The 26,078-nt window shown below is 39.5% G+C and overlaps 1 protein-coding gene across 1 annotated transcript in view; it reads left to right on the top strand.

Annotated features, from left to right (window-relative positions):
* Nucleotides 1-26,078, top strand: part of Asph (aspartate beta-hydroxylase) — a 191,147-nt gene that overhangs the window by 107,567 nt on the left and 57,502 nt on the right. Inside the window, exon 17 of the mRNA XM_048358864.1 lies at nucleotides 22,630-22,715. Within this exon, the coding sequence (XP_048214821.1) occupies nucleotides 22,630-22,715 (86 nt within the window). The remainder of the gene's footprint in view (nucleotides 1-22,629; nucleotides 22,716-26,078) is intronic.

The raw sequence follows: 26,078 nt of genomic DNA, 5'->3' as shown, positions 1-26,078 counted from the left end.
GAAGGGCAGCGTCTCGCTCTTGTCGCCCTTCCCCCATTAAGGCCAACACTGAATCCCCAACACACACACACACACACACATTTTTGTGAGGTGTTTAACTACTTTTTCTTTATTCTGTTAATTTATTTGTTTTGTTTACATTTATAGTGTTGATATTAGACCTGCAATCTTAACTTTTTGAGATAGGATCATGTTGTGGGGCTTAGGCTGGCCTCCCATTCAGATCTTCTTGCCTCCTCCTCCCGACTGCTGAACTACCCCCGGGTAACACCACGCCTGCCCCTTCGTGAGGAAAGCCGACGATTTCTTCACTGTTTACATCCTTATGGATGGTAGCTTACAGGTCCTTACTGTTTGGAAAAGTGGTTCATGGCAGCGTGGCTTTCTCAGGTGTGTTAGAGTGCTTGGACCAAGTCAGACACCGTCTCTAGGGTGTGATGTATTTTACTATGTTATATTCATTGGGCAGACTTGATTTAGATGGCTTGGACTGGGTGGTTTGGGAAAGGTCAAGTATTCGATCCTTTGTACAGGGACTCATTCATTCATATTTTTGCTACAAGAACTGTCATATGTGGCGGTTAAGACACCTGTCGGTCCGGGTGGGTCTTTTCCTTACAGGACTTCATTCGTACTTGGTAAACAGGCTACTTCTGAACTACAAACCCAGCCCCAGGCTTTAATGCGCCTGAGTGCCACCAAGCCATTGCTGTCTTGAACGTGATCAATGCATGATCGGTGTTGACGGGTCTTTGTCCATTAGCTGCCTCTTGGAGATGTTTTAACTCGCTGTCTTGAGCAGGCCTAAGACCCTAAGTATTCCTTCCCTAGGGATAGTGAGGTATTGTCCAGTCTCCATGTTATCACTCGAGCTGGTGGTCCATTCAGTTCAGGCCATGCCACGTTGCCATCATTACTTTTTCTTATATTACAGAAATGCAATGTAGCAGTAGCACATCTAAACCGACTCAAGGAAAAGTGTTGCAAAAACACCCCTTGTGCAGCTGTGAAAAGAGGTCATGTGATAACTGCTGTTAAAGATTTATTACAGTCATTACGCTCAACAGCTACAGAGGTCTTCCTAGTGCCTAAAATACACCCGCAGTTATTGTCTGATTACTTCCACAGATAAGTTAATTATAGGCGATTTCTGACTCTTATACAAGTCTGATTTAGAGTGAAGTTTAATTACAGCAATTTTAGTGATTTAAATAAGCTCAGCATATATTACTAGTGTCAGCAAGTAGAGAAGAAATTTTTAGCTTTGTTGAAATACACATCCACTTTGTTTTTATTTTTCATTTTGTGCTTTTTTTTTTTTTAACCATTTTGGAAGATACATGATAATTCGGGACACCTGTTTCCACCAGTGAATCTTCTGTCAAACACACCACAGGACAATAATAGCAAATTGTTCCTTGTCATTAAAATCTCATTCTAATGCTTCCCATTGAGCACTACACATTTTCCAAAGCTAATTTGTGTAATGATTGTAACAATGTGAGCTGGAAAGGAAAATAGCTTTCTTAAGGGAAAAACACATCAGATACTAGTGTATTTTAAAATTATTGTTAGGATCTTAATTTTTCAGTGGGTGGGAACTGTGGTGGTATTTTTAGATAGGATGATCCACATTGTTATTCCTTTAAAAGCATATGATCTATTAATATACAGAGCAAAGTAAAGATATATGTACTAGCTGCAAATGCTGAGGCTAACTTAAAACTTTCAACCACAGTACCTTTAAAAAGATAATGCTGTGTAGTTTATTTAAACAAGACCCCAAATTGGACCATGCGTTATTTTTTTTTTAAATAAAACATTGCTGGAAATTATCTTTGTTTGCACTTCATAGAGTTCTAACCCACAGTGGATTTTATTCTTCGAATAAATGCCAGTTACCACTGGCATTTCCAGCAGCAATTCCTGCCATGTGCTTAGATAGTTTCTTCTGAGAACGTACTGTAGTCCAGGCTTCAGTGTGACTTCACCATGTTTGGTTGCAGCCGTTCATGGCGATCTGTCTGCCATACAGAAGCACCTGTCAGCAGAGGGTCCTCACCGGGCCTCCAAGGTCTGCCTCAGTTCACACTGCTTAGCCCGCATTGTGTCTTCTCACCTCATCACAAGGACAACTTCAGCACAGTCAGATATAGTAAGAAAGAAAGCACAGCCAGGTGCTGATGGCTCACACCTGTAATCCTAACTGCTCAGGAGGCTGAGATAGAAGGCTTGCATTTGAAGCCTGCCTGGGCAGGAATGCCCCTGAGACTCTTATCTCCAGTTAACCACCAAAGAGCCAGGAGCAGAGATGTGGCTCCAGTGGTAGAAAACCAGTTTTGAGTGTAAAAGCTAAAACTAGCGTTCAAGCCTCAGTACTGACATCAGAGAATGAACAGAAGGAACAAAAGAGGAGGGGAATAAAGCAAAAAAAGAAGGAAGGGAGGGAGAATGAGAGAGAGAAAGGAAGGAAAGGGGGAGGGAGGAAAGAAGGAAAGGAGGGAAGAAAGGAAAGGGAAGGGAAGGAAAGTAAAAGAAAGGTAAGGAAGGAAGAGGAGAAAGAAAGGAAAGAAAGAAAAAGGAAGGAAGGAGGGAGGGAAAATCTCTTATTATTGCGCCTAGTTTATAAGTCAAACTTAACCATAAATATGTATGTGGACGAATACAATCAGAGTGTATGTGAATTCAGTACTATCTGTAGGCATCCACTGAAAATCTTAGAATATATTCCCTACGTACTAGTATTAGAAATAGTGAGAAGGCCTGGAGTCCGCAGTCTGCACTTGAATAGTCTAGTTATGCTCTGCCAGAGGAGAGACGGCCCGCCATTTTTATTTTTTGACCAGGCCGGCCTCTATCTTTTCCATCTCTTCCTCTAAGTAAGTAAGTAGGATTACAGGTATGAAATTCTCATGGAGTTTTCTGCTCAGGATGGCTTCAAGGTGTGATCTTCATATCTGAGCCTCCTGAGTAGTTGGGATTGCAGGTGTGAGCCACTAGTGCCTGGCGTGTTAACCCTGAACTGGGAACTGGACTTCTAGCGGAAAGGGCTGATGTGTTAGGTCTAACAAACACTGGAGCTTCTCTTATGTGTTATGCTCTGTGGGGAACCCTGAAAACAAAGCAAGTAACTACAAGGTCAAGGGATACAGGCATCAGTGGGCGTGCGGTGGAAAGTGTAAAGCAGCTGAAATCATCCAGGAGAGATGACCTTTGAGCTCCTGTAGTTAGCAAGGACTGGGACCATGCAGTGACTCTGGTAATTCCGGCCCTAAATTACTTTTAATGACAGGGGGTGTTAAGGTGATGTGAGACAAAGATGCTAAGTATTTCTGCACATTAGCAAAGTCACACGAAGAGCCTAGTGCTACTCAGACACCAAAGACAACATTTGCTGTAATGGAGATTATATTGGCTAACATCCCTTGCTGCCTAAGTCCCTTGATGCCGTTGGGTTGGTGGAAAATTATCACAATTCATTTTTCCCCCTAATGTCCACTGACTTTTATGCTCTACTCTGATTCTTCAGGACTGTTGGGGGTACTGTCTCCTGTTTCATGTCATGGGTTTAATTAGGTCTAGTTCTCAGATTCTATATATTATATCTGGCTCCTTCATAGCTAGTTAACCCACAGCTATAATATTAATTCTGGTCCAGTTGTGTAAGGCACACTTAAAGTGAAACTTGAAACAAGGAGGATGAAACCTATTTATAGAGCATGATGCTTTTCCTTGATATCTTTTATATAAAAGCCAAGGTTTGATTAAGTTGTGTTACAGGTAATAACCCGGATTTTTATGTGTCATGGAAATGTGGTCCCTCTTCTCCTAAAGATCAATGATTTTGTCGTGCATCCATACCTACTCTATTGAGGATGTTATTACTAATGTATTTCAGCTAGTCATAAGGTGGAAGTGGCATTAATTGCAAATTATAGCCTCAACATAAAACCAATGAACTTGGGTGAGCTTTTAATTTTCCATGCCTTGTCACTTTGATTCATATCGCATCTTGCTTTCTAACGGCTGTGAGCCCCCGCTTGCCTTTCTCCACAGATGTTTTTTTTTTTTTTTTCGTGGTGCTTTCAGTCAGGAGAGTCAAGCAGTATGGGACGCAGCAGGGTACGTGCTGTTGTGCCTTTAATTGCATACCTCTGTGTCGGGTGAGGAAGGAGGCCAGAGGCAGATTGTCTTTTACCCCCTGAGAAGTAAGATAATAGCTTGACAGTGTACTTCCTGCAGTAGTTCTCTGTGATTATCAAATGCAACTGAAGAGTCTTGTTAGAAAGCAAAGAGAAAGTGAGGAATATTTTTAAATCACCTTTCCTATGGATGGTGCACTGGCACGAGTGCACTGCACGGCTGGGGTCGACCACCTCATTGGCACTTATTTCTACTCTTCACCAGAAACGCAGCCTGAGCGTTGAAACTGATCTGCTGCATTTGTTAGGTTCAAATGTGTGGAGGTTCTTACAGACATCACAGGGACTTTGGGGACATGACAATCCTTCACCTTCATCAGGACTTTAAAGTAGACATCCTTTATTTTTCCTGTCCATGCGCATTTTTCACCTATGCATTTATTTACTTATTTATTTATATTTGCTTATTGCTTTTGGTGCTGGTCCTGGGGCTTGTTCCAGTCTGGGTATCGCCAGCCTCTAGCTTTTTCCCTCAAGTCTGGCACCCTACCATTTGAGCTACCGCTTTATTTCTGGCTTTTTTTGGTGATCATTTGGAAATAAGAGTTACAGCCGCTCCCATCCTGGCTGACTTGAAGCTGTGATCCTCCTATCTCAGCCTCCTGAGTGGCTGGGATTACAAGCGTGAGCCCCTGGCGCCTGGCCCTCCTAGGCATTTAAATGCCTCCTATTAGTGCAGAACCACTGACTCCAAAAGGGAAAAATGTTTGGAGTGCAACTGAAAGAACACTTCGCCGGAGTTCAGTCTCAGGGCTCCTAGTTTGTATTTTCCCTTTGATCCCAAGACATGTTTCTAGACCTCTCTCTGAGCCTTTCCTTTTCCACGTGTAAATTAGGAGATCATGTGATGTCCAGATTCATACAGCTTCTGTGAAGGTCACATGGCTGCTCTACTTTGTCCCTGGTACCATGTTGCACAGGACGAGTGACTATTATCCTCCCTTCCCCTCCAGTGATCATTTGATACATAACACGTGTTAGCCCCAGGTCCGCAGGCAAGAAGACAGCAATCCGACCCTGTGCATTTGTGCGTGTTCCCTTTCTAAGAGGCCTTGGTGAATTTGATGCACTTTATCCACATGTATCCCAGGGCTCTTAACGTCTTAATTGACAAAGAAAGATGCTAAATCTCTAAGGATGTTTCTCTAGAAAGTATTTATACGTGGAAAGTGAAGAGCCACAAACAGAATGAGGTATAAGTGTATTGGGGAACTGCTTAAAACATACTTGTAGTGGCATCTCATTAAAGACGAAGTTAAATTTTCTTTCTACCTGGTGTGATAGAGCTTTATGAACTCTGGAGTTGGAAAACAGCGAGCCGAAAAAGCTAAATGCTTCAGGGATTTATTATAAGACTCCATAGTGCCATTAATTTCCATGTACGCTTTAAATTGCTGAGATAAAATAATATATTCAGCAAGGAAGCAAGTTCCTGCTCCCTCCCATGAGTCTCCTTGATTGTGCAGTTGGTATCACATTCTTTAATTAAACTTGTCCAAAGAAAGGATCAGCTAAAGTGTTTACTGTATAAATAGTTTTTGTTCCCAGTGTGCAAGCTTAAAACCATGGTAAAAGGAGATTGCCATCTGTTAAAACCCACAACATGTGGTGTGCTGTTGCATAAAAATAAACTGCACAACAGTTATTCATAAAAAGGATCACAACACATGGCCTGTCTCTGGGCTCACAATAGCCTGTGATGTTTTGGAATGCCACGCCCTCTCTCTGACTTGCCGCACGTCCAGTCATGCATTACGTTAAGCAACACAATCATCTAAATGACCACAGACATTTTATTGAAGTAAATTAAGTGTATCTCAATATGATTTTACTGATAAGATATGACCATTTTGCTCCTTGCCCCACTGGCTCGGGCTGGTGGTTTGAAGTTAGCTCTTGCAGGAAAGGCCGTGAGATCCTTAGCTCCAGTTAACCAGCAAAAGGCCCTAAGTGTAGCTGTGATTCAGGTGATGGAATGCTAGCCTTGAGCAAAAACACTGAGGGACAGGGGCTGGGGATATGGCCTAGTGGCAAGAGTGCTTGCCTCGGATACACGAGGCCCTGGGTTCAATTCCCCAGCACCACATCTACAGAAAATGGCCAGAAGTGGCTCTGTGGCTCAAGTGGCAGAGTGCTAGCCTTGAGCAAAAAGAAGCCAGGGACAGTGCTCAGGCCCCGAGCCCAAGGCCCAGGACTGGCAAAACAAAACAAAACAAAAAACACTGAGGGACAAAGCCCTAGCTGAGCTCAAGACCTACTACTAGCACCAAAAAAAAAAAAAAAAAAAAAGGACAATTTTTGTTTTTACTTTTGATAAGCTCACAGTTAACTATGCCTATGAATTTTATTTTCAAGGCCTTTTTCCTCTAAAATTTAACCATTTACTTAAATCACCCTCTTCTGCCTACACTGCCATTCTTTTAGCCTTGTGATGTCTCTATTACATTCTAAACACCATCTACCCCTTCTCTCTTTGCTGTTTATGTGTCCCTGCGCCAAGAGAGACTTCAGACATAGTTGCGTTCTCACTCATTAAACAGAACAGTGATCGCACTTTGTCTTCAGGGCATAGTGATTTTTCCTTAGGATATTGTTCAGTGAACCCTATAATCTGGCTCTAAGTTGCCTGTGATGGCTTCCACCCTCACTAATCCCGCACTCCACGGAATGCTACTAGAGTCTTCACAAATCTTTGAACTTCCCTCCTTCCTGTTTTTTCCTCAAGAGTTGTGTGCTCCTTTGGAATATTTCTCCTTTCCTCCCATACACCAAATTAGGTTTGTGCTTCTAGATTCTCCTTATTGCTCTAGTTAAATGTGTAATAGCTTGTTTCTTTATACTCCCAAAAGACTTTGTGATTTTTCTCTTGTATGGTAATTTGCAACCTATTCTAGTCATTTATTTACTCCACCCTCCAACCATACACATACTTTCTAATGTCTGAAGTATTTGAGGGTGGGGATTGTATGTGGTCTCTCTTTTTATCCCTCACACTAACGAGCAGGGTGCTCTTGTGATGTGCCAAAATGGTTCAACACCTGTCATTCACATTGCTCAGGAAAATCTACAATTACCACATCATTGCAATGGAGAAAGTTAGACTAATAGGTCCAAAAGCACTGTCATATTCTTTTCCATATAAAAGTAGTGGATATATCCTAAACTGTAACTGGTATTCTTCTGTAAGTGATTTGTAGTGGACAGTCAACACGACAAAAAGTTGTGTGGGAAGTTCTGACTCCATTGTTCCTCAGACAAAACCAGTTGCCTTTGGACTTCTTTTTAGATATCATTTCTGATGAACAGAATCAAAGTATAAATTTTTACATGTGTTACCTTTCTACATCACCACTCTTCAGTACCTCCTTTGAACTCTTTTTAAGTATTTCTTTAGATACTTATCTCTTTTTGAGGCAGAAGTTATAGCATATATTAATAGAACAAAAGAATTTCATTATGATCATTATTAATATGACAATAATTGGGTATTTTATTAGCATAAATTAATTTTACATACAGGTTTATTGTGATATTGACCATTTCTATGTCAAGTACTTTGACCTTGTTATTCCTCTTTATTACATACCTCGTACCCTCTTTTTTTTTTTTTTTTTTTTTTTGGCCAGTCCTGGGCCTTGGACTCAGGGCCTGAGCACTGTCCCTGGCTTCTTCCCGCTCAAGGCTAGCACTCTGCCACTTGAGCCAAAGCGCCGCTTCTGGCCGTTTTCTGTATATGTGGTGCTGGGGAATCGAACCTAGGGCCTCGTGTATCCGAGGCAGGCACTCTTGCCACTAGGCTATATCCCCAGCCCTCGTACCCTCTTTTTATCCTCCTCTTTTTTCAAAGAGTAGTTGGTAGATTTCATTGTGCTTTCAAAATACACATTCTTTTACAAAATGTAAAATCTTAAGATAATCGTGGAAATGAATATACTAGTCATCGACAGAATCCAATTATGACATTCAGAACTATTCTTAATTCTAAGATATGATTGTTGGGAGAATGGAGGAGAAGGGTAAAGGAATAGGCCAGACTCGATCATCAACACGCGAGGACTGTTTACTGAGGAACAGCGAGGGGCACAGACCTTCCCACGGGTTTGGAGGTTGTGCCACAGGGTGAATTTGGGACCAGGCTTATAACGAGTCTGAGCAAGGAGGCAGAGGTTATTGAAAGCACCACCAGGTCTAGGAAGTTGGTGGCTTGTCCTTGGACCCATAATGGATTGTTTACAGATGGGTTGTTTACAGATGGGCTTAGGTGAATTGCCCTCTATGCACAATAAAGCAGGTCAGCTCATTCGTAGGGTTTTGCCTGGTGTCTGTATGAGCCTGGGGCAATAGGTTGGGGGTCAATCCTTCATATTCCATCTTTGAATACATAGAATGGGTCTAGAGGGGAGAGGCAAGACCTTCAGTGATAATAGTATGGTCTTTCAAGATGGTAATAGTATGGTGGTTAAGTTGTTAAAGGTTTTATATAATGAATTTGTTGAGTTATAGCTGATATACAATAAGCTTCACCTAAGAAAGAGGTTGACCTTCTGACATGTATGGAATTCTCATCACCGTCAAGATAATGAGTATATTCAGGGACCCAAAGTTGCACATGAAGTGCCCTGGGTACTTCTTCCCAGATAACTGCTGGTTCACAAATGGTCCTTTGCATTAGCTTAGATTTATTAGAAGTTTGTGTAAGTGGAATTATATGGCATGCACTGTTCTTTTGTGGGATCTTGTTGTCACGGTTTGGGGAGGTATCTAGTTTTTTTATACTAAGCAATTATTTTGATATTGATGTGATTCACTTTGTTCATACATTCACTGATATATGAACCATTGGGTCATTTGCAGTTTGAGTCTGGTAAATCTGTGAGGAACGGCCCTGCACAGGTCTTTGTGCTTTTGTTTCTCTTGGACTTCATTGGCGTGGAATGGTTGGCTCATGTGGTATGTGTAGCCACTTAAAAAATTAATTCTCAACTTTCAGCAAAAGTATGGGTAGCAGTTCGCTTTTAAAATAGGCTATCCATTTGACCCAGAGCTATTTACTGAAAAGATTATTCTTTTTTCATGGAATTGCCTTTGCACAATTGTTGAAAAAGTAGTTATTCCGCAGGTATGAATATCTAAACTCTTTCCAATTCTATTGATCTATTTTTCTGTCTCTATATAAATACTACACTGTCTTGATTACTGTAGATTTAGAAGAAGTCCTGAAGCCAGGTTCCAGTGGCTCAGACCTATAGACTTAGTTACTTGCTGAAATCTGAGGACTGAGGTTTGAAGCCAGCCCAGACAGACAAGTCCGATTAAACTCTTATCCCCAATAAACCAGCAAAAGGGCAAAACTAGAGATGTGGCTCGAATGGTAGACTCCATGCTCTGAGCAAGAATGTGAGTCCCTGAACTCGCCTCAGTACACACACACACACACACACACACACACACACACACACACACACACACTTCTTGATATAAGGATGTATTAGTCTTTTTTCACACTTGTTTTGATTATGGTAGAGTCTCTGCATTTTCTAGCAATTTTTAGAATGAGTTTGTCCATTTTCATCAAACAAAAAGAGCCTGCCGTGATTCTGGCTAGGACTACAGAAAGTTCATATATTTATTTGAGAAAAATGGTCACCTTGTCTGTGTCAAGGCATGCTATGTCTCCATTTCATTAGGTCATTGAAATCATTCTCTCATCATGTTTTATAGTTTTCCATATACATGTGCTTCACATCCTTTATCAGATTTATTCTGTATATGTTATGTTTTGGATGGTATTTTCAGTAGGACTAGTCTATAATTTCAATTTCCTACTATTTTGTTACTAGAATATAGAAATAAAATTGGATGTTCTGTTTTGATTGTGTATCCTGCAACCTTGATAAACTGACTTCTATTTTCAAGTCGCTTCTCATAGATCCTATGAGATTTCCTGCAAAGTTGTGCACATCATCTGTGAATAAAGACAGTTGTAATTCTTTCTTTTCTAATTAGGATGCTTTCACCTGTCTTTTTTTTCCTGCCTAATTTCATGGCTAGAGCCTCAAATACTATGTGAAAATGTAATTAAAAGAGTGGCTGATTTTGTCTTATTCCTGATCTTGGATGTATAGAAGGAATTTAGCCTCACCATCCAATATTATGTTGGGTCTAGATTTATCACAGACATGCATTACCAGGTTAAGAAGGTTTCCTCTATTTCTATACTGTTTAAAGTTCTTCTTAGGAATTAGGCTTTTATAGATTTTGATAAAGGCTCATTTTATATCTGATGAAATGGTTGTACCGCTTTTTGTTTTTTATAATGATAGTACCATAAATTTTATTAATCAATTTCCAACTATTAAACCAACTGTGTTCATTTTTGAGTTAATATTCTTTAAGTGCCCACTGGATTTGATTTGCCAAAATTTTGTTTAGAAAGTATTTGTATATATACATATCAGCTTGTAGCTTTATGTTCCTATAATGTCTCCTTGCCTGTTTTTTTTTGTGTCATAGTAGTAAAGATATCGAAGAAGTTGTGAAACAATCCCATCTCTTCCAAAATTTATGTTATTTCTTCTTTATATGTTAAATTCTTAGTGGAGATGATTAAAGCTAAAGTTTTCTTTATGGGAAGATTTTTTAATCACAAATTAAATTTTTTAAATTTGTATTCAGTTTCTTATTAAGTAATTTTTTTTTAGCTTGTAACTTTTGATTATCATGCTCATTTCATTTAATTTGTTGAATTAACTGGGTTAACACTGCTCAAAATATTACTTTGTTATTCTCTAAATAATAATAGAATTTTTACTGGTGTTAAATTTATTCCTGATTAGTTATTTGTGTTTCATCTCTGTATTCTTGATCAGTTTGGTGGGGTTTATTAAAATCAATTTTATTTATCTTTCAAAAATTAACTTAAATTTTGTTAACTATTCTTGACCACTATTTTTCTGCTTTCCAGGTTATTTCTATCTACTATCATCTTTATTTCCTTTTTCTACTTACTTTAGGGTTAACTCTCTCTCTCTCTCTCTCTCTCTCTCTCTCTCTCTCTCTCTCTAAGTAGAAGCTCAGAATAGTCTCGATACATTTACAAAAGTTTGTATTTGGCTAATGTGCAGAAGTTTTTCTAGAAATGCCAATTAGGTCAAATTGCTTCACATAATTGTCCAAATTCTCTGTATTTTTACTTATATTCTCTATTTTACCAGTTATTGAGTAGAATTATCAAATTGGTCAGTTTGCAGATTTTTATACTCATTTGATTGTGCTATTTTGATTCATATGTTTTGCGACTCTGTTACTAGATGACCAATTACTTGGATTATTATGTTCTCCCTAAGTGAATTCCTGTGTCACCTCCTTATGTCAGTGATAATATTCTTTAGTCTGAAATCTATCTCAGTTTTCACCTTAACAGGCAGTCTTGTTATGACCATTATTACAATAGTATGTCATTTCCCATCTACTTTTATTCATGTCTCCATATTTGAGATGTAATTCTCATAGTTAACACACAGTTGAGATTTCTTTTTCTTTAATGTCACCTGTATTTCTTTGTCTTTTAATTGAGATCTTAACTTGGGATCTTTACAGTTAATGTGATTAGAATTAAACCTATCATTTTGTTGTGTGCTTTCTATTGATCACATTTCTTCTTTGTAGACTTTTTCTTCCTTCCCCTCCTTCCTTTGGATTCATTGAATAACTGCTATGCTTCTATTTTATCTTCTTGCTGGGTTATTAGAACTCTGGTTACATTAGTGATTTCCTTAGAGTTCATAGATACATCTTTAACTTAGCACACTCCTTCAAATGATATTATAACACCTCACATGAAAATCCTGGTGATAATATACTTCTAATTCTGTTCCCCCTAACTTGTATGCTGTTGATGTAATACAGTTTCCATAAGCACCAAACACATATATCATACTTATATTTTGTTAAAAAAATTAGCATTTAAAAGACTTTAAAATAGGTGGAGCTGTGGCACAAGTGGTAGAGCACTAGCCTTGAGCTGAAGAGCTCAGGGACAGCGCCCAGGCCCAGAGTTCAAGTCCCATGACTGACCAAAAAAAAAAAACAAACACAAAAGCAATTTCCAAGACGTTAAAATAGAACTTACTCTTACTTGTTGCTCTTTCCATTCCTTTCATTTCCTTGCATTAGCTCTTTCACATTTCTTATAGTGTATATCTTTTTTTGCTACATTATTTTAGCTTTGATCCACCTGAAATGCCAATTTTTGCATTGTTTTTGGAGGATTTTTTTTGCTGGCTATGCAACGCTCCTGCCTTTAAATAAATAAATAAACAAATTGACTAATTAATTATCATTTTGTAAACACTGAAATCCCTTTGGTTAGCTTGCCAGTTGAATGTGTGCAGCCATCTTATCCTATCTGCCACTCTTGCCTCAGAAAACCCAAAACCCCAAAGCTAATACCTTCTATCACCTCAGGTTTCAGTCTTAGTTTCGGGGAAAAACTCCATGGGCTGTCCTGAGATTTTTCTCACTGTCAGATTGATTTGAAAGATTTCTACTTATGTGCGGAAATGATACCTAAAACTTACATGATATCTAGGAAAATTATGAATCCTATGTAATTAATATTAGCTTAAAAGAAATCTAATCACTGTTAGAGCTTATAAACACTGACTATCAGGCAGACTGTTGACATCTCAGATGATTGCTGCGTTTGATGTTGATGGAAACAAATATTTAAAGATGGTCTTAAACACCTTGAAGCACCATTGAAAGACATTCTGGTACTTTCCTAAAAGATGTTTTAAGCATGTTTGTCTGCCTTTTTAGAATATATGCTGTTATAATTGAGCTGTTGGTAATTAGAGACTAGGAAGCTGATTTTAATGAACATAGTCATTGTGTCATGCAGAGATGTTTTGGGGCCATTGAAGTGTGTGACTATTTATCTCCATACATTGCCATTGCAACACCATTTGACAGATACCTTTGTGGGGGCTGGCCTGTCTTTCCTACTTTCAGAGACTGTGTTAGAGTGTGTCTGCAGCTCTCTGTTTCTTTTTGATATTTATCTATATAAGTACTTATTTATTATTTAGGTAAGTGTTTTCGTCCTGGGGATTGAGCCCCCGCCTCTTTTATGTTCAGCTCGCTCTGTACCACAGAGCAACACCCTTCACCTCTTCCTGTTGTTGCTGGTAGCAAAGTAAGGTCCAGAGAACTACAAGAGTCAAATAGTTAAACTGATAGCTAAAGCTGTGTGGAAGATGGCTCTGCTGTTGTGGCACGGGACACACGGAGGTCACGTGGAAAGCGGGGCGAGCTTTGGTCAGCGTGGGACTGCATTGGCACTGAAGCGTTTTCTGTAAACACATCACTTAGCGTCTTAGAAATTTCTAATTTAGCATATGGGGTCACATCTGTTAAAGGATTATTACTGGAGAAGGGGAGTGATGTATAATTTATTAAAATAACCCTGTGGGGAGAGAGCCAACTCCATTTAACAAACTGAAATACTTGCCGGCTCTGTGGAAGCTCCCAGCTGACTCTCGCGTCATTTCCACGGAGGGGCAGGTGGAAACAATTGCCCTTTATATAATGTTTACTGGATTGTGTAGTTACTGTCTCTTAGCTGAAAAAAAAAAAATTTATGTGGAGTGGTCTATTTCAGCTTTGCAGAATGGAACTCCTGCTGGTTTGTAGCTGCTGTTTAATTCCAAAGGAGACCAAGTCCTGAGCCCTAGGAGTCAAAGAGGGAAGGCCCAGCGTTCTGGGCCCTTCCCCAGAACACTGACTGCCCCCACCTGTCATGTGGGGTGGGAGCCTTGGAGAAAGCAGCTTCGGGAGGGGTTATTTTTGGATCAAACACGTTCATTTTCCTTTCTGACTTACGGAGAATACAAACAAAGGCTCCTGCCAGAAGCCCTTGGGTGCTTGTCTGCTGATTGGGTTTCTCCCCTTGCAAATTACCTGATGTCCCTCAATCTGCCCGCAGATTTGCTCAGGACAGCAGTGGGAAGCGTCACGATGGGGAGCACCTCGCACAATTCCCACCTTTAAATGAGGAGGAACTGGGCTGAGGACTCCTCCCCAGCCCCCCTGCCGGGACTCTTGGGAGGCATGCCGTTCCTGTGCAGAGCAAAAGGGATTTCATCCCGTGTCCTCAGACAGGATTATTTTAGCTCTGTGATGTACTACTGCTTCTTGTCACGTTTAACTCGTACACTTTCCTCTTTGTAAGATAAATGTAGAGGAGGGGGGTTGGGTTTGAACACAGAGCCTGGGCGGTCCTTAGCTTTGCTTTGGCTTTGTCCTTTTCCTTCCAGCTGCTTGAACTCGGGGCCTAGGTGCTGTTCCTGAGTTCTTTTTGCTCAAGCCTAGCCTGCTACCACTTTGAGGCCCAGTGCTACTTCCGGTTTTCTGGTGGTTAATTGGAGATAAATGTCTCTCAGACTTTCCTGCCCGGGCTGGCTTTGAACCATGATCCTCAGATCTCAGCCTCCGGAGTAGCTAGGATTTACAGGCGTGAGCCACCAGCACCTGCCTCACTGAGCTTTTTTGTTCAAGGCTAGCACCCGACCATTTGAGCCACAGTTCCACTGCCCTGCTTTTTTCTTTTTCTTTTAGTCCTGATTTTTAGTTGGAGATAAGAGTCTCAGAGTTTTCTCCTGCCCAAGGTCCAATCTCAACCTACCAGTGAGCCCCTGGTGCCGAGCTGAGGTTGCTTTTATCTCATACTGGAATCCCTTGGTGATTCTATTACAATAACAAATGTAACTTTGGTTTTTGTTGTTGTTGGCAGAACTGGAGTTTGACCTCCTCCAACTTGTACTAATAATGCCTGTGTCCTACCCCTGAAACCACACTCCCAGCCTCTTTGTGCTTTAGTAAAGGCCTCTCACTTTTGTCTGGGGTAGGCTTCAGTATGGGCCCTCCTGCCTTTGCCTGCCTGCCACGTGCCTGGGCTTACAGGTACACCACCAAGCCTGGCTTATTTGCGAACTTTGTGCCCCAGCTGGCATTGAATTACAGTCCTCCTGATCGTCTCCCAAGTAGCTGGACTACAGGCACGGACACCGCTACATTCAGCTCCTATAACCCCCTACTTGAATACAGGAAGATGGATATATATATATATCTCCCAGATAGGGTTAATGGTACCGTTAACAGAATTAACAGTACAATGCTTTTCATGACTATCATAGCTTCATATGCATCTTAGAGAATATTTTTCTTCAACATCTTCTTTGACCTTACATTTTAGTCTCCGTTCTTGTGTATTTATTTTGGTCCAAGGGCTTGAACTCAGGCCCTGCATGCTGCCCATACGCTTTGTTGCTTAAGGCTATCACTCTACCACTTGCGTCATAGCCCCATTCCAGCTTTTTGGGAGGCTAATTAGAGATGAATGCCATGAGCTTTGGGACACAAGGGAAGCCTGGAGCGTGGCTGTATACCTGTGGGCTCAGAACATTCAGACGGCATGCATGTAGAGCCTGGTAAGTAATTCATTGCCTCAGACTTCTACCAGGGATATATTTGCCACAAAACAAATGGTTAAAATGAAAAGTTCCTTAAGTAGTTACTAATAGAATAGGCTTATAAATTTCCTATTATGTTTCCTGCATACATTTCCTATTAAAGAGTAGAATTTTTATTTATTTTTTGATGGTCGTGGGGCTTGAACTCATGGCCTGGGTGCTGTTCCTGAGCACTTTTTTGCTCAAGGCTAGTGCTCCACAACTTTGAATCACAGCTCCACTTCCAGTTGTTGAGTGGTTACTTGGAAATAAGAATCTCCCAAGGACTTTTCTGCCTGGATTGGCTTCAAACCACAATCTGCGTATCTCAGCCTCCTGAGTAGCCATGATTATAAGCATGAAACACTGGTACATGGCAGAAGAGTGGAATTTTTTAAAATTTACTTCTTTATTGTCAAAGTACTGTACAGAGGGGTCACAGTTTCATCCTTAGGGCAGTGTGTACATTTCTTACCCAACTTGCTACCTCCTCCCTCAATTTCCCCCCCTCTCCTCCTCCCCAACCCCAGTCCATGAGTTGTACAGTTGGTTTACACCATATAGTTTTTTAAGTATTGCTGTTGCATTGGTTTGACTTTTATCCTTTGTCTCTCCATTTGATGTTCCCCTTCCCTTCCCTAGTTCCAATACACACATATACAATATGCAGGGTACCAAAATCAGCTACATAATTCTATTGTTACTATTAAGCTGTTGTACAGAGGGGTTATCATTTCACAGCTCAGATAATGCATATAGCTCCCTTTTGGACAGTTTCACCCCATCTTCACATTCTCCCAGTTTCCCCTCCTGTCCCTGTCCCAAGTTTCATAGTCCATTTTCAACATAGTGTATCCAGTATTGTATACTTTTCCACACCTCCAAGATGCAAGAAAAGAAAAAAAAGCCAACACAAACACCACCACCATTATTCACAACAACATACATAACCAATGTTTCTGTTTCCTGGAATTTGTTAAGATGAATAGAATCTTACATGTTCAGGAGAACCTGGAACCCAAAGGGTTCCTCTCCTACTGATACACACACACACACACACACACACACACACACACACACACACACACACACATATATATCCTCCTTCGATCTAACTGATTGGATGTGAATGCTAGAGTCCTGTACAGGTTATAATGTCCAGTTTTATTTTAGATCTAGCTTCCACATATGAGAGAATACATGCTCTATTTGTCTCTTTGAGCTTGGCGTACCTCACTTAACATGATTTGTTAAGGGGCAGAACTTTAAAGTAAGTAGCATAAGATACTGTAGTTAGACATTATAGACAGCGATGCTCTATGCCCAGGACTGTTCTCTGAGGTTGGTCACACGTTGTCCTGTGTCTTCGATGGAGACATGAAGGATCAGCAATACTTAAGCACGGCACCCCAGAAGTGATAGCACTGAACTTACACTGGTGTCCAGATTCACACCCTATAATTCTTCTGCTCAGCCTGGGTATGACCGGGTAATGTGTAAATACCGAGTGTTTGAGTTACACAATGAAAGAAAATTACTATGGTTATTTAACTACCTTTATCCTTGCAGACAAATAATACAAAGTTCAGCTAGTTCCTTTTCCCAACATAATACTTATACTAATAGTTAATTCCATTCTGTCATCACACTCGAAGCTCTGAGGAACACCCTACTTGCTCAACTTCTGGGCCAGCTGCCAGAGATAGAGCACAGAGGGAAAGAACATCAACAATGGAGTCTCCCAGGGACAACCCCGAGCTCCAGTCCTGTGTGCATCTTTTTATAAAGTGGGCAGCAGGCGTGAGCCACAGATGTGCAGGGAAAATGCCCAAAGAACATCCGCCTAGTGTCCACAGAGACTTTTCTTGACACAGTGACAAATACGTGTAGGCCTTAGCTAGCCAGAAGACAGAGGGAGAAGAGGGTGTTGGGCTTAGGAGTTTGAGACCAGCCTGGGCAACAGAGTAAGACCTTTGTGTCAGAAATACAGAATTTGATAAGGAATTAGGCAGTGACTTGATGCATGAAAAGAGGCTACTTTGTGAAATTGTAATGTTTTACTAAAATAATCTGAACTCTTTTACAATCTGAGAGGTTCTATTATTCTGCCATTTCTGCATTAAATCTATTGAAAAAATGCAAGTGGACTCTGACATATGAGGTGAATCTCAGCCCCTCCACTGGGTCTTTCATGGAGATTATCGAAAGCTGAACTTGTATCTTGAACTTGTACCTTCCTCCTCTGTCCCTCTCCTTGTCATCCACTGAACAATTTAGACTGAACCGTCCTTGTTAGGTCTACCTGGGAGAACAGCCCCACCTCCCTTCCTCTTCCCCTGCCTGAAACCAGTAATCACATGACTCTGAGTCAGCAAGAGACCCCAGACTCTGAGGTCACTTCCTCGTTCACTGAGGTCATTTCCTGAACGGCCCTGTCATACCTCCTTCAGACAGCGAGAGGTTGCCCAGGCTCTGACATCACTTGCCAGCCGCTGTGGGTCCACCTCCCATCTTTCCCTATGTAATCCAGTTCAACACGATCCCCCAACCTTTTTCTCTTTTTCCTTCCACTCTGTCTGCATAGGCCTCCATGTCATGTGGGCCCAGAGTTTGTTGTCCCCCAGTAAACTCTTTTCTGCCTGAACCGTGTGGCAGTTTCCTTCCATCAAACCTTACACTTGTTTTATTAAAGCAAGCTAATTCTCCCTTGTTTACCTTGGTTGAATGTAATGTTTTTAGGCAGCTGATATGCCTGAATTGCAAATTGACATTGCCATCTCCTCTTCTACCATGTGATGGTTCATTGATTAATTCAAAAAGAAGCATTTGTTGGGGAATTCTTACAGGAGAGGCCTCGGGCTAATTTCAGGATGTAAATTATGAGGTGAAGACAGTTCCTTCCTCATAGAAATGAACAACTGACAAGAGCCCAAGTTGGGGGAAATAGTAGTGAATATGAGGGAGTGAATGTACATTTCAGTACAGTTTAAAGAGTTTATATTCATAGAAATAAAATGTTATATGAGCACAGGAAATTGTTCTCTTTTTTTGAGTTACATCTTCAAATAACTTGATAGAGGGAATGGCACTCAAATTAGATATTACATGTTGAGATAAAATATTCTTAATTTAAAACAAAGGCAAAGGTTTTCTAGGGAGAAAGCAACAGGAGACAAGTCAAAGAAATGTGAGAATTAGGGCTCATGAGAGGCTAAGTGAAGGAAGTATGGGCTTCTAGGTAATGTAGCAGTGGATGGTAATGGAGGCCAACGAGCTATTTGTGAAAGGCAGAAAAGCTGCTGCAAGGGAGCACAGTTGAATCACCTAGACCAGTCTTCAAAAGGCAGAGACTGAGAAATGGGTGAAACACTGCAATTAGCCTCAAGACAACTTTCTGGAGTTCAATCTCCTGAGGAATGGCCACTGTTTCAGTGAGTTTAAAGAGCAGAGGTCTTGGAGAACTGGGGGACTGAGCACTGCAAACTATCTATGCCTTTAAACCAAAATTGGGGACTTTGTGTTTTTTTTCTATTTTCTGGCTGTTATGAACAAAACTGCAGTTAACAGCTGCATCCTGGGCTTTGTCTACATGCTCATTGTGTATGTTGTCTCCTGGGGAGTTAATTAGTAGCAGGGTTGCTTGAATGGCATTTTAAGGAACGAAGTTTTTGCTTTTTGTGTTCTGGGGATCTATGAGTGTGTTTTAAGCAATGCAGTGTCATGGACAGATTTTATTTCAGAAATATCTTTGGAATGATGTGGTCCATGGGAACAGGAGGGAGACTGGTTAGGTTGTTGCTCTTCAATTGGGGGGTAGGGGGGTTCTGTGTCTTTTATTGGAAGTGAACTTCTCCCCACACCATAGTGGCAAACACCTTTTATGAACAAATAGAAATGAGAACAAGTCATTACTGGTCTTTTTTTTTAAACTTTTTATTGTTATTGTACAGAGGGGTTATAGTTAACAAAAATAAGATAAAGAATACATTTCCTTTTGAGTAATCTCATCCCTTTCTTTCCTTTTTCCCAGTTCCCCCTCATCCCCACCCCAGTATAGTTCAACTCAACAGTGTCTAGTGAGTACAACTGCGGCATTTGTTCGCCTTTTGTCTCATAGTTTCCAGGCCCCCCCCCCATACCCTCCCAAAGACAAGGGGGGAAAAAACAAGACAAAAGAAAAAGAAAACAAAAACACCGAAAAAGGAAAAACAACTATCTTGTTTCCATTTCCTTGAGTTCATTTCAATAAATATTAGTTTGTAAGATCAGATGCCATAGCTATCTTGCCTTTGTGTTCCTCTCCTAAAAATATCCTCTTTGGTCTCACTCTGTGTGAATGAATGCCTAGAGACCTGTATAATTTATCATGTCCTAGTGTATTTTTTTTCTCTTTTGTCATCCAATGTGTTTATTGGTTGATTTAGCAGCACATTCTAGTTACTGTAAGTGAGTAGAAGTATGCAACTTAGGTTTCTTTGGGTCTGGCTGACTTCACTTAATATAATTTTCCCCAAGTCTTTCCATTTCTTTATGAATAATACAATACCGTTCTTTCTAATGGGTGAGTAAAATGCTAGTGTGTATAACATACATATTTTCTTGATCCACCCACTGAGGGGCACATGGGTTGCTTCCATATCTTGGTTATGACGAACAAGACTTCAGTGAACATAGTTGTGCTAATAGTTTTAGTGAATCCTCAAAGAAGCAACAACCGAAGAAAAACTTCTCAGACGAAGTAAGAATGGCCAGTAGACACATGAAGAAATGTTCAACATCTCTGGCCATAAAAGAAATGCAAATCTACTGAACATTGAGATTCTACCTCACCCCTATTAAAATGTCCATTATCAAGAAAACTAACAGCCACAAATGCTGGAGGAGATGTGGCCAGAAGGGAACCCGACCACACTGTTGGTGGGAATATAACCTTATTCAACCACTGTATAAAGCAGTATGGAGGTTTGTCAAAAACAATAAAGAGAGAGCTTCCTTATGACCCAGCAATACCACTCTTGAGCATCTAGCCAGTGAAACTTAACATTGTTTTATACAATCTAAATGTCCATTACTAATGTTCTTCTCATGCATTCTATTTTTTAATTTTTTTCAAATTTTTGATTTTATTTGTTCTTAATAATTCAACAGGGCCTGACAATGAAAGTTAGGATTTGAAATATAACCAATCCATTTTATTCCCTTCTTCATAAATTTTTTTTGGAAAAAGGTAAAACATTTATAATGTCAGTGACTGAAAAATAAAAATTTAGAAAGTTTCCTAGGGAAGCATTTTGAAAAATCTAGACTCTACAAAATTAATTGTGTTTCCTAGTATCTTATAGACCTGCTTTGAGAGACTAAAAGTGAAATTTCAATCAGTTGCCAATAAGAAGCAAAGGATATCTGTGATCAGAACAGTGAAGCACAGAGAACTTGAGTGAGTTTGCCAGGGTCTTCACATAACCAGAATGAACATGTCATGTTTCTACATGTAGACATTTTGCTTTCCCCCCCTCCCCAACAAGAAGGAAGAGATTATGCCTGTGGCTTTGTTTGGTTTGGTTTTAAACATTGGGGGCAAAGCCCAAGTTTTTTTATATTTTTGAAAATCAAAATTGTCATGATAGGATAAAATCCACCCAAAAGATTACAAGCAAGACCACACTAAAGCCACCAGCACAACTATGTTTATTGCAGCAAAATTTGTCATTGCTAAAATTTGGAACCAACCCAGATGCCCCTCAGTAGATGAGTGCATCAAGAAAATGTGGTACATATACACAATGGAATTCTATGGCTCTTTCAGAAAGAATGACACTGTCCCATTCGTAAGGAAATGGAAGGACTTGTAAAAAAAATCATACTAAGTGAAGTGAGCCAGATCAAAGAAATATGGACTCTATGTTTTCCCTCATAATGAATAATTAATACACATCTAGGATAGTCCTAGCAGAAGATCACAATAGTTCAGTGCTATGCCCATATGAACACATAAGATGATGCTAAGTGAAATGAACTTCAAGTTATGGAAACAAGTGGTATATCATTGTTATAGTTATTTTCAACATGCCATGTCAAACTGTACCTTTTTTTTCTCTTATTCTTTTCCTGTAGTTTTACCCCTGATATTACTGTAACTGGTTTTAGTACCCTGGATATTGTATATGTGTATATTGGAACTAAGGAAGGGAAAGGAAATACCAATATCAAGAGACAAAGGATAAAAAGATAAAACAATGCAACAGCAATACTTACAAAACCATATGGTTTAAACCAACTGTACAGCAACTCATGTGAGGAGAGGGAAATGGGGAGTGGGGAAATGAGAGAGGAGGTAACAAGTTGGATAAGAAATGTTCTCACTGCTTTACATATGAATCTGTAACCCCTCTGTACTTCACTTTGACAATAAAGAAGAAAAAAAGAAAAGAAGCTGAAAAGGAATCTGAATTTCTAGGAATATTTAGAAACTACTAAAGATAAAGAGGTAAAAATGGGGCAGAATAAATTTTTGATACTAGGTACTGTGAGAGTTTAATATTTTTTTGCTTGTGTCACATCTTCATTAGCATGTTATTATTTTACTCACATCTTCAAACACATGCTATTATTTGACTGTTGACCTTTTTAGGGGGGTGCCCTAAGAAGTCAATAACTTTTTTATTTGTTGTAAGTAAACCTACGTTAACTGGAACTTGATGATAGAAAAGACACATTGGGGAAATGCTCTGATGTCAACAATAAAATCCTCTCTACGGATGCCAGAGTTTCTTAGAGGTCCCATTGTCTGAGACTTTTGGAAAAGCAAACTGAGTCATTAGGATAAAAGTCAGTATGGAAGTAAGAGGTCAAACTCATTAAACTCATTAAATAAAAGCAAATTAAAATATAAGCCTTGTTTTTTTTTTTCCTTTCAGCTAAAAAAAAGAAGCCTAAACTTTTAAATAAATTTGATAAGACTATTAAACCTGCACTAGATGCTGCAGAAAAGCTACGTAAAAGGGTAGGTTGATGTTTTTCTTTTACATAGAAATGTGTGATTTTTTTCATTAAATATATGCAGGTATTCTGGGTTGTTATGATGATGATGATGATTATGAATGTAAACGTCTTTGAAAAGGTCTGATACTAGAACATGTAGTGGTTAGTCTTAATTTCTCCCCCTTTCCAGTTTGGAATAAACATTTAGAACAATTGTTATTTTCCAAATGCTTTCTAAGGAAACGAATTTTCGTTTCCTCAATTCCCTCTCAAAGCCTTTCTTTAATAACTTCCCTGTTCTTATAAGTAGCAGATGGCATGGATATGTCTTGAATTTTATAAGATTGAGCTTATTAGTCAAGTTAGTGAAGTTGATATGTAATTAAGTTGATTGTGGTTTAAATAGTCATCTAAAGATTTTTTATAAGTCAATGTTAATACTGATATAAAACCAGTATCCCATTATTTATGTCCATCTATCAAAGTAATTGCTTATGTACTAAGAAGTTTGTCACATTTTTAATGACATAAAACTAAGTAGTAACTAAAGAAAAACGATCTGATACCTAACACATCTGCCCATTTTCATGTGAAGTGAATTAATAGAAAAGAATTGTAACTTATAGATAGAGGCAGAGGTTCCCGTCAAGACCACCTTATCACATAATAGTTGTATGTATGTGGTCAAATCATTTGTCCATTTTGAGCTTTAGTTTCCTTAGTTGAAAACAAAATAATATTCTTCCTATCCTCTGTGTTTAAAGAAAATCACAAGCATCAGCATTGCCAAATATCAGTGGAAGCTTTTAATTTTATAGCACTTTAGTGAAAAATAAAAGAAAATAAGCCCAACATTCCTGGGATAGTTTTTTATTAGATGAAATGGTGGTAGTTGTAACATTCTTCTCACAGTTAACATGCACTCTCAATTTTCTGCCTGACTTGTATTTTTTGAGGTAATTTGAAATATTATTTGCTCATTTTAGTTGTTATGGTTTGAAAATGGTCAACTGACACAACTGAAATTATTTTCCCCTAACTTTATCCTATTTGTGCAGTTGCTGGGGTCCAAAATATTATGATACAGTTAGTATACCTTTGTCAATCAAAGGCTTGTCTTTCATAGAAAAGTTTTTTGTTTTTTTATTTATACTAATTTTCATTAGCTTTTCTGTAATATATTCTTTTTAATCCAGAAGATGTTAGCTGCAATAAAAGGGGGGGACAAAGGGAATATAAGCAAATAACAATAATGAAACTGTGACTTTAGAACTAAACTGAGGTAACAATGGACAATTAGTCTGACAATGGACCTTGCCTGTTGGAAATACCATGCACACGAAGGCCTCTGTGGTGAGCAGTAGGCAAGGCTCTAGTATCAAGCGATGGCTTAGCCTCTTTACCAGTTGATCAAAATGTAGTGACTCAAAGACTGTCATAGCGAATCCGTCATTTACTGCTTCTATATTTAATCACACAAAATGATTTCTAAGTCCACCTTGTTTAATTTTATTAAGTAAAGACATGGACTACTTGTGAATTTGAATTTTGTAATAGAAAAGAAGCAGGAATCTCCTTCTCTCACTCACTTCATTTTGTGGCTTCTACTTTGTGTGCATTTGATTCCGTATGTGAAAATGCAGGCTGCCGATTGCACAGGTGGCTTCTGGGATAAAACACAAGCAAACAGCTTTAGAGAAGGATTTTTCTGTAGCAATAATGAATGGGAAGGAGAGGCTCCGTCATGAGGGTATGTAAGTCAGTGGGACATGAAAGGCGGTGGCCATGCATGGCTATTCTCTCCACTCTTGCTTATTTGGAGAAATTCTGATGTTTTCCTCAAGGAGCACTGCAAATCTATAACAGGGTAAATAAAGAAGGAAGTAGCCGCCACATATGCTATTCTTCTGAAACAACTGGGGGTTGTATTATTGACTAAGCCATCAGGATAATTAAGTCATTTTAGACTTGATTTTACAGATAGTATTTTCCAAAGATGAAGCTTAGGATACTGGACTAGACTATGAAGTTGTGCCCCACACAGAGCCAAATCAGCTTCATTGACATCTCAAGGTCAAATTCTGTGCTATGCAAGTTTGTGGTCTCTTTTTTTATCTATTGATGTATATAAATGGGTTCATATTTTGATCGTCTAATATTTTTAAATAATAGTTATTGTGTAAAGCCCTTCTCTGCAATCAAAGGGATTTGAAATTATACACTGAAGTATTCCATTTACTTCATAGACTCTGAAGAAGAGTTCAAAAGGAGAATAGGCAAAATGTAACAGAGCCAGAATGAGGTCATCACACCAAAGTTCACACCTGAGGATCTAAATTATGCTAATAATGAAGTCACCTTTACTTGCTGGCATGTGAAACAAGGGAAACAGAGGCAGACTAAAAGATTCATAGTGTTATCAGAATAGCTGTCTGCACCAAGTCCAGAGAGAAACATTCTGCTGTAAGGCCTTGGTAACCTGCAAAGGGCACACTGGTAGATGTATAGCATCCTAACATCACAACAGTAAATTCTACTGAACCTGTGTGGCTCTATTGTCAAATCCTCCAGCTATGCCCATTGGCCTCATTCCAAAACATTGCAGTCCAGGCAGACATCTCTCCAATGAATTGTCTTGGTCCAAGGGCAAAATAAAAGCTATATTGAGGAACAGGTAACTATTAGGCAAGTCATCAGGAGCAATACTTTTTATATAAGAATTGCTCAATAGTGCAATAGGGAGATATGGTAACATTCTTGCCTAGCCATGCAAGATCCAGAGGTCAAACCCTAGTACCACCAGAAAAGCAAAATAGATGCATGCATGCATGCATACATACATACATAGAACACTTGTATTAGTAGGTACTAAGACCTTGAAGAATGGAAATTCATTCAGATTCCCACTGTCCTTGATCTGTTGTGTGTTAGTCTACTTTCCCTCACTGTGCCCAATGCCTGTGATAATCAGCTTCAAAGAAGGAAAGGTTTCCTTTAGGTCCCAATTTCAGACTTTTCAGTCCATGGTCCTTAGCTCCATTTCTTTGGTGAAGCAAAGCATCTTAGAAGAGAGTCTCCTGAAGAAGCTCCTTACCTCCTGACAGCCAAGGACATAGGCACAGAGAAAGGGGCCAGGATGTCAAACTCCCTTTCATGGGCACACCACCAACGACATAACATCCTTCCACTAGAATCCAGCTTCTAAAGGTTTCATGCCTCCCAACAGTACTATCTTTGGTACTAAGTATTTAACACGTGAGTCTTTGGGAGGCATTTATGTTCCAGAGTTAAACATTGGAATCCAAGAGACATTTATTCCCCCTTGGGGAATGGTACTTGGGTGAAGCCTGCCTCCCACAAAATCGATAGGTTGCAAGTGCTCAGT

The sequence above is a fragment of the Perognathus longimembris genome, chromosome 12, assembly GCF_023159225.1.
Source record: "Perognathus longimembris pacificus isolate PPM17 chromosome 12, ASM2315922v1, whole genome shotgun sequence".
NCBI classification, from domain to species: Eukaryota; Metazoa; Chordata; class Mammalia; order Rodentia; family Heteromyidae; genus Perognathus; species Perognathus longimembris.
This window is presented reverse-complemented; position numbering and strand designations above follow the sequence as displayed.